Raw genomic sequence first — 15,428 nt, 5'->3', positions numbered from 1 at the left:
ACAAATCACAGAGATAATGGTTAAACATGATGTTACAGATGTACACAGACCTTTTTGGGAGTCAAAGAGTGCATGTTGGCTGAGCTGTGGATGCTCAAGGTGGCCCAAGGGAATATATGGGCTGGGGTACAAACTGCTTGGCAAGTGAGGAAAACCTAGAAAGGAGAGAGTACAGGCATGTCAGGACTTATTATTCGAGAGAATAAGAGAGTGGCCAACATTATCAGTTCTACTTCCAGTATTTAATGCAGCATCTGTATCTGGCTATCATCAGGCAAAAGGAACGATAGTACAATAACCTTTGAATATAGTTTATGGCAGTGGCACTTGAGTCATTGACTGTACATCGGTCCACAAGACCTTTCTCCAGCTGAACAAAAATCTTTGTGTCATTATTCAAAGCCAAATTATGCACATTTACAAACACATGGATTTGACGATTTATTATCTTATCAGTTCATGAATCTGCTTCATAGCCAGAGCAACAGCTCACCTCGATCCAATCATAAAATTGACTTATTACCACCACCCAAAGCAAAGGGAGAGAAATATTTCTCACATCTGACATCTGGTAACTGGGGAGCGGCCATTCACACATGCAAAGTCATGAATTTCATCTAAGATTTCACCAAGGGCAAAGATACACAAATGCACATTCATAACCTCAAACACTACAAACAGCCATAAACAAAAGCACAAAGGCACGCACAAATAGTGCTGACACATAACATTATCCCTCCTTTAAAAAAAAAAAAAAGCTTTAGTCAAAGACAAAAAGGTTGTCAAAGCCAAGAAAAAACAGCCCTCTAAAGATAGAAATGCTTGACATTCAAAGGGGAGGACGAAATATTTAGAGCATTATCCTCTGCAGTATAGGATCATGTAAGTGCATTCATCATTCCTAGCTGTAAAAGATTAAAAGATACATTCAATTGGGGTGGATCACATCCTTCATTTAGAACCTCCATTGTGAGACTTTGATTGTGGGTGGGGCATGCTTGCATTTAAAACCAGCAAGACCCAAGGCACATACGAGACCTGTTGCTGCTTTTATGGAGCGGCTTGGCAGGCCTGTACCACCCTGGCCTGCGGTGCATGCTGATCCGAGAGCGACTCTGCATGAGGACAGGCAAATGAAATGTTTGTTTTCGGACGGCCGCGTCTTAAAGCACGCAATTACTCAGAACACTATCGGCTGCGTCATGCAGGCTTGGAGGTTTGGCAAGAGGTCAGGTGGTGCTGGAATGACTCATAAGAACACCCTGAAGAAATGAGTAACCACTAAATCAAAGAGTGCAAAGTAAACGATGTGTTCGCGCTAAATGCTAGCTGCTGAAAAGAGACGAGAGCTGCTTCTGCTGCAAATGAATTGAGCGAAATGAAGCCAGAATGCACTTCTCCCATGCCTTTGGCAAAATTGCAACACAATCAGAGAAGCTTTGCTGGAGAAAGGTCAAGCAGCCATTATATTGGCCAAGCTAGCGGGGCACTGAAGCACTTTTTATGATATCACAACAAATTTCTGCAACTGAAGAAGACCAGCTGAAAGCAAAGTGTTAGGACTAATTTCCAAATAAACAGAGATTAAGGGAGAATATTTACAACACAGCTGTCCGTGCATAGCAAACTCTTCATTCTTGGCGTTCAAATTTGCAGTTTAAACAGTGTGAACGGACCGGTCTCCTCTGTGTGAAGATATTGACAAGCTCAGTTTATGAACAACAGCAGGAGTGTCTTAGGTGTAATGGATTAGTTCTTACCGTCAATGCAATTTAAATCAGGTCACATCAACCATTATGGATTGACTTGCATGGGCCCGGAGTGGTCAGTTCTCCGAAGCAATGTTTAGAGAGAGATAGCAGATACAGGGTGCTGGAGGGGCAGGTTCAAAGGTCGGCACCATTTCAATGAGTGTTACCAGAGCTCTAAAGCAAGGTTTATTGGGGGGCACATGGAAATTCATGGTCTCAAAGCCTCAAAAAACAAAACAGTGTCTTGGATCTCATATGCCATAGATTAAATTCCTCAGACAGGGCAGGCAGTGCTGCTTAAAACAAGTAGTGTCAACAGTATGCTAAATAAAGGACTGAGTCAGCCCACAAAGCTAGTGTGGTAATATCTAGTCACAAGATTGCCAAAATGCCAGTGGCTGAGATGTTTATTTATGCATTGTACGAGTGGCAAGGACATTCTTTGGTCTATCTGTCTAAATAAGCTACATTCACATGGAAAGACTGCATTCATTTCTTTTATTTTAATTGGGAGTCAGAGACAAAACATTGCACATAAAACAGCAGGGTTACTCAACACTTATCTACAATCACAGCCTCAGTCAAAGCAAAGTCTTCGTAATTAGAGATAACGGTAACATGAGAACATTAAGTGTTATTGACAGTCCAAAAACAAAACGTCTAAAAATACAACCTTGTTTTAAAGTGCAAGTACAACTATAAGTAAGAAGAGCGGTGGTTCAAAGGCTGTCACTTTATTTAGTACATCTCAGGCGACTGGGTAGTGCTATGCCACTGATTGCATTCCCACACCATGCCGAGAGATGATTGAAGGCGTCCTACTCTTAGCAACAGGGCTAGAACTGCAGCGCCACATTTATTTCTGTGTTCTTCTGCATGCCTCGTGAGGGGTGTGGTGGAGGCAGGAGTGCTCTCAATGTATGGGACATCTAATCTCAGTTAATCTCGGTTTCTCTAATGTGAAATAGAGAGAAAGTCTCAACCTACACGATATCTGCAGACTAATTAGTTTTGATTGCCACTGCCATTTCCTACAGTTCTGCACCACAATGTGCCTAATGCAGAGAAACTTCCTGACAAACCAGAAAGCTAGATACAGGGATCCCACACATGTTGACCAATGAATTCTCAGTGCCCTTTCCATTTGCTCATGACTACTAGAAAGGATTTTTTATTATTCTGAATCATATAACCCATATGGACAGAATATCTATTTGTATGCAAGGTCTGAAGTTTAATTAATGGATTTAAACTTATGTCATTTTTTTGTCTCTAATAAATATCTGGACAAACACAATAACTGCGTCCAAAATTGCGTACTGTTAAGTAGGTACTACATTACTTCACGACCGTTGAAAAATTCTATGTAGTACGAATGCGTGTAGCATGAATGAATTTGGATGTACTACATCCACCATGTTGTTACTGTCACATGACCTACCAGCGTCATTTATGTCCCTTCAACTCCATTAAGAAATCCTCTCCCATGGGCTCATGGGATAGTAAAGTGTCCATCGTATGCGCACTTCAGAATCTCACCAGAAGTAGTAAGTCAAGGTACTTTTTGCCTACTGTTTTTCGAATACTATGAATTCAGACATACTACTCTGTTCGCGTACTGTTTTTCGCATACTATATAGTAGAGAAGCATATGATTTCGGACGCAGCTAATGTTTACAGCAGGCTTTTAGGCAAGTTTTCACTCTATCCAAACAGTTCAAAACAGCAATATTAAGTCAATTTAAATGTAAGTTGCACAAACTATAAGAATAATAATAATAATAATGTTTTTTTTTCCCCAATGCATAAATTTAAGACTATTCATTTCCATGATGTTTCCAGTCAGTTTTAAAACTTCCTAATATTTCCAGGTTTTCCATAGCTGTGGGATTAATGTAGATAGGAGAACCTCCTAAAAATTCCTTAAAAAAAAAAAAGAAAAAAAAAGAAAGTGTGATTTTCCCAAAACATTTGGTTTAGTGTGACTGTAAAGAGGAAAGATGTGTGTGTGTTTCTGGAGCACAGGAACCATTTAACCTAGCTCATTCTTTAGGGATCTATTACGAAGGACAGTGGAAGGTTACGTGTAAATGGGTTACATGTGGAGGGGGAAATTTAGCTCAGAAAGGAAGTGTCATAAAAGCAGCCCCATTAACATTCAAAAGCAAAGATGCAACGACATACCCTTGCTGACATAAAAAAGAAAAACTGTTCCCAAAGGTTCAGACTATATAAAAGTCATAGAAAATGCTTTGAATGAGAGGATGTGGTTCAAGACCTGTATTTAGACACAGAAGGGCTACAAAGGTCAGAAGAACCTGCACCAATTTCAACCAACGCATTTATGTGCACCAGAAAGAGGCACATACCAGAATTTCTGTCAGTGGGCATCTGCCTCCACTCTCCCTCTTTTCATTACATTTATTATATATATCTCCAATTTCACAAACACGCCAGTATTCAAAACCGTCATCTGGACCCCAGGGACGCCACAGGAAGCGCAGCAGAACATCAAAGCGCTACCTGCGCCAGCAAATCCATCATCACAGTCAAAGAGGGGCATTCCTTTCTGAGCCGAGCCCAACGTGTGACAGGAGCAGCAGGCATGGATGCTCTATCAATCACAGAGCACCGCCCTGCAGCCACCATCTTCTCCTGCACAGTCCAAAGGTGAGCAGACCTCAGCGGCCATGCATCTGATTACAAACTGCTGCAGATAACGACCACAGACACTTGCTTGGCTAAAACAAAACAAAACAGTGCAGCTGCAAAGCCACAGAGGCCTGTGAATTAAGACCAGGGAGGACACATTCCAGGAATACTCTGATTATTGTCTAATATAAACAGAGACGAGGTTCAAACCATCATCTGCACTCGCCCGATCCACACAAGGCACCCTTGTTGTGGAATGCCTTGTCCTTGCAAAAATCTCATTAGCCTTTACGCAGAAATTGTGTTTTTTAAAGGTAACCGCCAATCAAGGGGTTATCGCACAAAGACCTAGCGCGCATACAAGCCCCACGTCAAACAAACTAACATTTCACAGATCGCTGCAATTCATGTTTATTAATTGAACTTCAAAGATAAATCCGACAGCAAGGCAGAGGTTTTTCCCTCTGATTTTGGAATTTTGCAATCCGCAGTGGGGCGAGTGCGGCGTGCCTGATTGTTTCACACATTTCGTGTAAAAATAGCCAAATTCCACAGCTGCTACTTCGACTTCCTTCAGTTAATAAGATCCAGGTGCACCCTTCAGAATAAACAGGCATGTTCAAATATTTTCACAGGCTGCAGAGACAGAGTACACTTCAATGTCAGCTATTCATCGCATTTCTACGCAGGCAGAGTGAGGCAGGCTTGCTATGATCTGTGCCAAGGTTTTAGACAATTCATCTGTACTTTCTCTGCAGGGACTTGAAACAAAGGCCTATGGGTACAAGGCCCTTCAACAAACCTTGTTAATAATCCACCCACGCCCTTTTACAGAGCTAGTGTTGCTTTTCTTTCGATTGTTTGGCATACACGTGAACCATTTTGAGAGCTGAAATCTCTATCTTCTCAAAATGGCAGGGGCTGGAACGGCTTCAGTGCCGAATGAATCATCTTGTTTGAACATGCAAGTTTGAAGTTACAGCACAGATAAGGGCTTGACTTTATACACTAAGATGAGGAGGAGAGAATATGAAGGAAATGTGTAATGCAACTGCAGGGCAAAATCAAAGAAACTCAAAACTCCTCAGCGCTCAACAAGTATGGCTTGGTGGCCCGCTGAATTACAAGCAAGTTGACGTAAAAGTCATTGGCACTGTTGCACTAGCACTCCATTGACACTAAAGCTTACAGAGATTGATCATATTCATGTCTTGTGCAAACTGAAATAATATTTCATAAAATTATCTATACGGTAAAGTTATCTAGCTAGCTAATATGAGCCAGGTTTCATCCATATATTTTTATGCGAATTTCAGGAAATGCTGGATACAAGCGAGATACGAATAAATACTCAAATGTGCATAAATCTTTGCTTGTGGTGGATGAATGAGGAAATAAAAGTTAATTTATTCATTAAGTTAGTAAGACGGCATGCACAAACTACCATGCTGCTTTATTATTTATGTTTTTAAGATAATCAGATTATTATTTTTTTTTTTTTTTAATGGATGGAAACTATCGTTATGGATGAGGTTAATAAAACTGCAACAATGATTTGTGATAGCCTTAGAAGCATCAGTTAAAATGGACTGGGAAAAAAAAAAAAAAAAAAAAAAAAAAAACATGAATCATCATATTGTGACAAAAGATTTCTATTTCCAAAAAATGCTGTTATTTTGAACTTTCTATTCAAAGAATAAAAAAAAAAAAAAACAAAAAAAAAAAAAAACAATGCATCACAGTTTCCACAAATATATTAAACAACACAACTGTTTCAACATTGATAATAATAAGAAATGTTTTGTGAGCAGCAAATCAGCATATTAGAATGATTTCTGAAGGATCATGTGACACTGAAAACTGGAATAATGGCTGCTGAAAATTCAGCATCACGGGAATAACATTTACATTTTTAACAATAACAATTACATTTTTAAATTTTTAAAATCATATTTTTGAGCCCTTATAAGCTGCTAGAAATCAGTTACATCAGGCAGTACAATACAATATAATATAATATACATAGTACTGTTATACAAAGGACAGCGCTAATATCTGTCAAAGCTCTTGGATATCGACTATTGACTGCCACCAGCTATTTCAAGAAAGGAATTGTTTACAATTACGTTGCAGCAGAGTGGCTGTCAGATGTGGCCTATTCTACATTAGGACTGCAGGGTCGAAATTGATTTTTTATTGTCTTTTCTACAGTCGTTGCACACCATTCACACAAATCTAGTTTATTGACTTCAAAAGAAAGAGAAAGAGAAAGAGAGAGAGAGAGAGAGAGAGAGAGAGAGAGAGAGAGAGAGAGAGAGAGAGAGAGAGAGAGAGAGAGAGAGAGAGAGAGAGAGAGAGAGAGAGAGAGAAAAATCCAATCGTAGACATCAGACATGACTGCATATTACACATCACCGGCCGACAGTCTTAACCAGCCCCACACTCACTTATCAAAAACAATACTGCACCTTTATCTGCTTAAGCACAGTCCACACCACATGCTCGCACTCCCAATACCAAGTCGATTTCCATTAACTTAAAATATAAAGCCGGCTAAAAGTCCCTGTGGGTCGTATCATAGGAGGGTGTGTTTTTCCCATTAGCCCGTCCACCCAGCCCTGCCTGTCACCCAGACCTCTGACTACAGTCTTTGTCTGAGTTCACTGATCTGCCACAAACCTAATCGTTAAACCCAATACGTTCAAGCTGCCGTGTGCAAATTCAGGTCCCGCTTTGCTTTAAGCAGTGACATGCTTTGACGTTTCTCCCCTCCTTTCGCGGCACAAAAAAAAATGCAGTGATTCTTACCTTCATGAGGGTGAGAGGCCCAGAGCTGGGCCATTTGCAGGCTGGCTGGGTTGGGAGCTCGGAAGGCCGGATCTGACGACCCGTGACCGCTGGAGGCGCTGACGTATCCACTAAGGAATGGGCTTGAGGCACCTGGGAAGGCATCACCTGCGAAAGAGAGGATCAATCGTTTGCTTATGAAGTGCCAGAATAAAATGAGGCTGTAAAAAGAATGTAAGCGCTGTCATTTGATATGATGACATTCCACTCAGGAGAAAAGCCTTGGCAAAAGTGGAATGATTAGTCTGTGAAGCTCTGCGGTTTTCTTTTGAAATTCAGGAACCGCAGTCACAAACCTGTTCTGACTGCCGGACAGCCTTTTAATTCCCTTCAAAAGAAGAATGTTTACTGAGAGGCACAGAAAGACCACAAACACGAATTTCATTTGTTTGTAAACAAATGTCATGAATAATTATTACTCATCCTAAATGTTATGTTAACTGTCATTACAATAGCCACCAGATGTGCAGCTTCAAAAGGGGGAATGTCTAAATAAACGCGCGTTTTCTTTTTGCCAGCTTTGACATTGGAGCGAGAGACGATGCAGAGACACGTATGGTATTCGGTCCACCGCCTCCCTGGAGCTTTTAAAGTTGAATAGATAAAAACAACAGTGATAGCACATGCGGTTTCTCTACTGAGATCTGCAGAAATGTTTACAAATGCTGTTCAAGTCCGTAACGACTCTGGACAGGTCACTAAAAATCCACAGGAATTGATTGAAGTTTCCCCCAGTAGGGATATTGCTTGCATTTAAAGGGATAGTTTTCATTTTTGGGTAAACTATCGTCATTTAATCATCCTCATGTCATTCCAAATTCATAAGGTTAATCTTCAAAACACAAAACCGATATTTCAAATGAATTTATTTTTATGATCATTCTATATGATGAACAGATTTGTTTAGATGTAATTGAAAGCCTGAATTAAATGCCTTCATCATATAAAGCAATCATATCTCTGCACAAGACTTTATTTTGGATCTTTTAAGTTTTGTTTACCTGGACATTCAAATGGAGGGACAGAAACCTGAGGTTTCATTAAAAATATTTTAATTTGTTTCAAAGACTGGTTTGCATGACGATTTTCATTTTTGGGTGAACTATCCCTTTAAATCACTGAATTAAACCCATACGGCACACTATTCAAGCATGACGTATAAACGGACGGCAGTGGAAATTAATGAGCCCTTCCCCCAATTCCTCCAATACAACAGCTCTCCGTTCCCACATGTCTTTCCTCAATCCAGCATAGGAGGGGCACTTCACACTTATTACTCAAACCAGAGATGGACTCGGACACACTTTCACAGATACACATACACACAGCATTTCCTCCTGTGCCGCAGACACCTTGGCACAATGGGTCCATTTTTTGCATGTGTAAATAGTGCATTAGCATGACAAGAGGAGGAGGAACAACAAGGCATCAACGGCAACATGAGCCTTTTGTAGGAGAGGTTAGCATGCGATTAACCTAGGAGGGAAGCAGTCTTGCTCTGCTGATGAACCGTTGGGCCATTGTATTGCACATCGCTAACAGCAGATGTGAACCCTTTGGACTGCATCTAAACATTAACCACAGGACAGATTACACCTCTGGATGGGGTGCAAATGGAGGAGAGGAGATAGTAGAGCAGGAGGGGATCCATACTTGGGAGATTTGAAAGGTTATAGTGCAGTATGCAAGACAAAAAAAACATAACTTACAGCGTTTGCAATAACACATTTATTGCTTTGTAAAGAAAGAAAGAAAAATAATGTCAATTATTCCAAAAAATTCTTCTAAATGCAGGATTGCACACCACTGGGCTTAGGAGCATTTCAGACTTGTAAGCCTTTTCTTCAAACACACAGCAAGGGCACCGCTTTATTCATTCAAACAGAAGATCTAGACTATGGCAGAGGTCATGTGACAAGAAGCCAATGTTTTTTTTTTTTTATCCATTTGAGTCCAGTACTATTATGCAAAGAATGAGAGAGGAGTCATTTAAGAGACACTTCTAATCCAAAGCAAAGAAAGGTACAATTTTACTACAGGGTCATCCTCTCCTCAAGAGTGCAATGGTTACTGGGTAACTCAGCAACTGTCCAGTTTACAGTTCACTCCTTATGTGGTTTGAATAAAGAACCTTTAGGGTTACTCTTTAACCACTACACCAACACTTCTTTGAGAATTTTAAAAAGTACATATAAAAGGTACTTGTTCATCAAACATATGCGTTGATATTGATTTAGGGAAATCTGAAATTATTAAATAATCATGATTCAATCTGATTTGATAGTTTTGGAAAGATTCATATTTATTTCCAAAGATATGCTGTATTCTAATGTTTGCACTATAGTTGAATATTAACAAAATACATCAGGCTATACATTCAGTCTCACAAATTGAATTTCATATAAGAAATTCCATGTACATTTATTATTCATCCAATTGAAAAAGGATAATATGAAGTCTTCAAATTAACACAAACAGATGCTTAGTAGATCATTAAATATGCATGACAGATTCGCATATAATGTGACAAAATGTACTGAGCCAATAATGTCAAGCAGGGTTATAGAAATAACTATAAATTAATGGATCAATGTAACAAAATTAACAAATAATCATCACAGACATGCATAAAAAGTATTTAAGTATATTCTCCACATTTTCCACAAATATGCATAATTAATAAAATTACAATGCATTTTTGCATGCCCAGGTTCTATTTATGGCTAAAGTTTTGCACTAGATGTTGGAATGGGATTTGATCCGCTTTCAAAAAGTACAAAAAGTCTAAACCATCTTTGTATTTCAATGAGAGCATAAGTATCAACTGAAATGTGATGAACTTGATGACATTTTAAAGAGGTGGCATCCTATGAAGTCTCTTTGTCTAGAGTTGGGAATCCTTAAAAAAACAAAAAAAAACAAACAAGCAAAATTGATTCTGCCTTACGATTCCAGTTCCATTAACTATTTTTAATCAAAAATAAATCAAATGATTCTAACAGAACTTTAACATCAACGAATTCACATATAAACTTGTAATTCTTATATTCAAAATAATCAATTAATTAATTTGTAATTAACACATTTTAAGTAATCAGAATTGTTTCACTGTTTTGAGTTTAATGAACTTGATACTTTTAACTAAGACAAACTTAAATTTAACTGAAACTGGGCTGGGATTTCTATTTCCCAGTATGCTTTGCCATGGCACTCAAAAGGAAGAGTAAATGCTAAAATTAAGTGTTATACAATGTTTTTTTTTAGCAAGATTAATATTAAGTAGTAGTGTTTAATGCTTTGCTATGCTAATTTAGAAGAGTTTCTGTAATGTTGGGTGGGTTTACCATCATATGAGTGGAGCCTGAGCTTAGTTTGAGAACAGGTAGGCTATACATGTTAAAATGTTCTAGAATCATTTCTCGACTCACGATTCAAAGATTTATTGTTCTCAGCCCTACAAAACACTGTTACCAATTAGCAAGTTAGCATTTACTGTATAAGTTAGCTATAGCTAGTTGTGTTTCCACTACTAAAAATATCAAGTTGAGATCACATCATAATTTTAAGTTAAATGTATGAGTTAACTTGAAATATTTGAGTAAGCTAAGAACAATTAACATGTATAGTACAAAATAGAAATCTACCAGTACTTAAAATTTAAATTTCTTAACTTAAAAAATGTGAGGTAACTGATTACCTCAATTTTTTGAGTTTTGCAATCTTATTCAGGTTTACGGTGTAGTATTTTACCATTCTGAAGAAAATTTAACACTTATCTAACCTTTGTATGATGACACGACTGTCCTGCAACTATGCATGTCTACTATCTGATTTCCCATCTGTCTGTCTGTTCACCCCATCCACATCACATCCTAAAACCTTTCAGTATGGTCCATTTTACTGCCAATGTTTGTCTATGGTTGTGTACTTCACTGCTGGGTGTGGCTGGACTGACTGAATCACAAGTTTGTCCAGACTTTTGGCTATGCACAGCATACATTTTTGCAAACTGTGTTTTGACTGAGTACAAGTATCCTTTAAGTTTCTGTAGGGTGAATGCTCCACTCAAAAGGAATCACAGTTATGTCTGCACCACAGCCTGTAACATAAGCAGCAGCAGCTCCTGTCAAATAAATAAAACTAGACCTCAAAGCAAGCATCATTTCTGTATGCAGTTTCCGGGCACAGTGAGAGAACCACAACACAACAGCAACCATAAAACTGTTGCCCTGATGAGTGCCACAAGATCGTTTACCTATAAGTGCGTCCAAGAAGGTCTCAATGGGAATTTACAAAGTCAGTTGTTTTGCATTATCTCTGAAATATTCATATCCCATCTGCAAACATTTCCAAGTGCCATATAATCTCTCTGAACCCAGAGTTTGCAGGGCACGTTAATTGTTTCCAATCACTCAGCTTTATAGCGCTCAGTCATCATCCAAGATGCATGAAGAAAAACACAAGGAGTTCAGTAGGTCAGAAATAGTTCAGTTCCTTAACATGAGAGAAGAGTTCAACAATTTTTCTCCTCCAAACGAAATGGCCACTGTCAGAAACCAGCTGAATAGGACAGAGGAATTTCCTAATTGCTTATGTTGCTCAACTCAACTGCAACCCAACAGGCCTTGCGCTGAGCTTTCGCAATTCCCCAACCAACACCCCTTATAATTAAAGCCAGACCCTTAAAAACAATTCAGAAAGAGCTGTTGTAAATTAGAAAAAAAGAGAGACACTAATTAGAATAAGGTCTTAAACTGAGGCAAAGAAAACGGGACCATTAAAATACTCAGAGCCACTCTTAACTGGTCCTTCAAAGCCCACCACCTGCTCTGAAAAACATAAAGAGCACTCCCACACGACAATAGACGACATTATGATAGACATTACAATGCTGTAGACAAAGCATGCTCAGCAGACCGATTCACACATCAAGGGGAAACTGGATTTAGTGTCATTTAAAGCAAAGACCATGACGGAATTACACAAGAACGCAAAACATTTGAATGGTGATGTGCATATTTAAGTTAAAATAATTTATTTCCTGAATCTATTTCATTATAAAAATCTAAATTTATACTATTTATACAAGGCCCTGCCCTACCTTTTTTGTAGTTTAATAGCAGTTTCACACAGAAATTTGTTAAAATACATATGGAAGTTCGTCTCAATTTCCATTTCATGTAATCAAGTAATTTCAAGTAATTAAGTACAACATCATGCAATCATTAGTCCAACATTGTCTCAAACAATGTAAACATCTCTTTGTTGACCAATAGCAGACACCAATAGCAGGTTCAATAGAGTACCTGAAATTACATTTTTATCATATACACACACACACACCACACCCTTGTAATATCATCTTCTACTCAGGCATGTAGCCTTTTAAAACATGGTCTGGGAATTATTTCTTTGATTCCCAAAATGCATAACAGAAGAGCAAAAACCTTCACACAAAATCAAAACAGCGATCTAACAAGCTCCTCGCTAGTTTTGTTTTTAAAAAGAAAAAAAAAAAGTTTACATGCCAGTTCCTTTTATCTAACCCCCTCTGGTAGCCCAATGATTATGGTGGAAAACAGCTGTTCAACTTTTACTACTAGCCTACTATTAAGAATTAAACACCACCCTTGTTGAGCAACACCAACATTCACTTGGGAAAAGTATAAATTTAAGATGTTTTGAAGAGTTATTTTTGTAAGCATTCCTATCCGTTAAGTTTGGCGTATTTTTATTGCCCAATGGAAAACGAGTAATTTGGAATTCTATCTCAGCTCAATGCATCACCTGCGAAGAAACAAAAACATGTCCAAATGCACCAGTTCTAACAAGTCAGCCTGGATCTTGTACAATATATACACTGAATTCCTGCATCTCACTCGCACCGCAGGGCTCAAACTGAAATTTTTGTTCAGATGTTTTGACAAGACAAGAGTGACAAAATAATTGCTGCCTATAGTGGTAAATCCAACATACTGAGGTAATCTTTGTCTAATAAACTAGCTTCTAAGCGTCAAGTTTAGGCGTCACTGCCTATTCAACTACCAAGCCTACAACTGTGTTAAACAATGTGTCTGGGCAGCAATTCATCCTAGAAAATGGCAAGGATTATACATGGCCCTTTGTTGTATACAATAGTGAATGTTTAGTTTTGCATGCAGAGTTTGTCCTTTAGTTTGAGCAGAATAATATATAGTCAAAAAGCACATGGGAAGTAAATATGATTCAGGACAAAAGGTACTTTTCTTTACTATTTAAGCAGACTTTAAGTACAAAGACTCCAAGCAAATAATCTTAAGAAAAAGTATGCATTCTATTGCTGTCAAAGGATTTGCCTTTGAGCTCCACCCAATGCCTGATTGGTTACCAGGAGAGGCAGAAACATGAGCCAGCAATAGAAAGGTCAAGCACATTTGTGACCATCAGCATTCAATCCTTCCTTTCAAGACAGAGCGCTGTTAAAGTTACAAAAGTAAAATTTGTTCACAGCGTGTCCGTCAGCGAACAGAGCCGTGACCTTGTGGCCAAGGAACGATGTGTGCATGCGATGAAATTCTTTGCAATTACTTGCCCACAATGAAACATGAAAAAACACAGCATAAAAACCCCACAGAGGCAGCTCTGTAGTACGGGACAGCTTTCTCATCATATCTACTTCAAACAGCTGTGCGATGTGACGCACTGCCCTTCTAACATTAATATCTGCACTGAAGAAAAGCTGCTCATCACCTTTTCATTACACAGGAGCAACATTGTACATCAGTGACATGGAAAATAAGGCTTTGTGTCCAAATTCAAGATCCCACCATTCCAGATATTACACAGGGAGCTGTGATTTCACCTGACCCTTTCATCTTTCCTCAGACAAATTAACACATGATGGCACATGCCTGAGGAGAAAAAAAAAATCTGAGTAAACAAAGGGTACTGTGAAGAATTATTTTTATTCACTATCCTTATTAATCATAGTGAATAAAATAAATAGAAAAGGGGAAAAAAAACACATTTCTACATGAGATGATCACATTTAAAAAATAAATAAATAAATAAAAACACATAAAAATGACCATTTACAGTAAGTAACAGGGAAAACATTCTGGAAATTCTAGTTTAAGAAGATCCAATTCAGAATCAGATGGTATTTTTTTTCCTCAACCTTCACAGCTGATTAGAAGCCTAGTAACTAATAAATAACACAAATAACTGGATTGTTTACCAAGATAACTCCTAATGTAAAAGTAGTTACTTAACCCAAAACTGCACATTTAAAGAACATAAAGCAACAAATAATCCATGTAAATGAAACAACAGTATGGATTTGGTAAATTTTGGCCAGAGCTAGGCAAGCTAAAATAGTACAAGCGTCTTCAGCACTTTGTTCCAGGCACTGTAACTGGAGTCAGTGATATGAGAGCAGGGCTGCAGTGCTGGCTTTCATTTCACATCCTTTGTTAGCTTTTCAGAGGCAAGGCCTAATCCCAGGTCAGGTCACTGCTACCCTGCATGGCCCTTCCCCCGACACAAACTACCCCATCCTCACGCAGGCCGGTCTCGACACCACCCTCACTGCCCTTCGGCCCATCCTTCAGACACGTGTGCACATGCAGCCTCAGCAACTTCAGACGAGAACACTAATTATTACTGCTAGTGACTCAATGAACTGTAAATGTCATTACCAGCCTATAAAATCATTTTTAGATACCAATTTAACTTTCAGCAAAGCAATCACTGGGGCAAAGGTTTGAAAATCAAACCTGCACAATAAATAAATAAATTAAAAAAACAATATAACCCTACCTACCTACCTACATACATAATATATATATATATATATATATATATATATATATATATATATATATATATATATATATATATATATATATATATATATAAAAATATGATATAAAAATGCACTAAAATTAAAAAAAAAAAAACAAAAAAAAAAAACAATACCAATTATTAAATGTGAAGAGTGAGAAACCTAAATGTAGCATAAATCAGCAAGCTATTTCTGCTTTGTCCTTTAGCAAAGACATCTAAATTAAACAACAGACATGGTGTGGTTTTTCTAGGCCATATGAGGGTCTGCAACAAAGAAACTTGATCTAATCATCCCCCAATCACTTACAGTCAAATTACATTTTAATACAATTTTTCCCCACTAACACTTCTTGC

General features: G+C 38.2%; 1 protein-coding gene across 6 annotated transcripts in view; it reads right to left on the bottom strand.

Moving 5' to 3' along the window:
* The window catches only part of tnrc18 (trinucleotide repeat containing 18), a 67,046-nt gene that overhangs the window by 43,079 nt on the left and 8,539 nt on the right, over positions 1-15,428 (bottom strand). For all 6 annotated transcript variants that reach the window (XM_051885410.1, XM_051885411.1, XM_051885414.1 and 3 more), the window contains exons 3-4: positions 7,212-7,358; positions 51-155 (exon numbers count right to left, since the gene is read on the bottom strand). In XM_051885410.1, coding sequence (XP_051741370.1) covers positions 51-155; positions 7,212-7,358 — 252 coding nt within the window. The remainder of the gene's footprint in view (positions 1-50; positions 156-7,211; positions 7,359-15,428) is intronic.

Source organism: Ctenopharyngodon idella, chromosome 3, assembly GCF_019924925.1.
Source record: "Ctenopharyngodon idella isolate HZGC_01 chromosome 3, HZGC01, whole genome shotgun sequence".
Lineage (NCBI taxonomy): Eukaryota > Metazoa > Chordata > Actinopteri > Cypriniformes > Xenocyprididae > Ctenopharyngodon > Ctenopharyngodon idella.
Note: the sequence above shows the minus strand (reverse complement) of the source record. Positions and strands in the feature narration are given on the sequence as shown.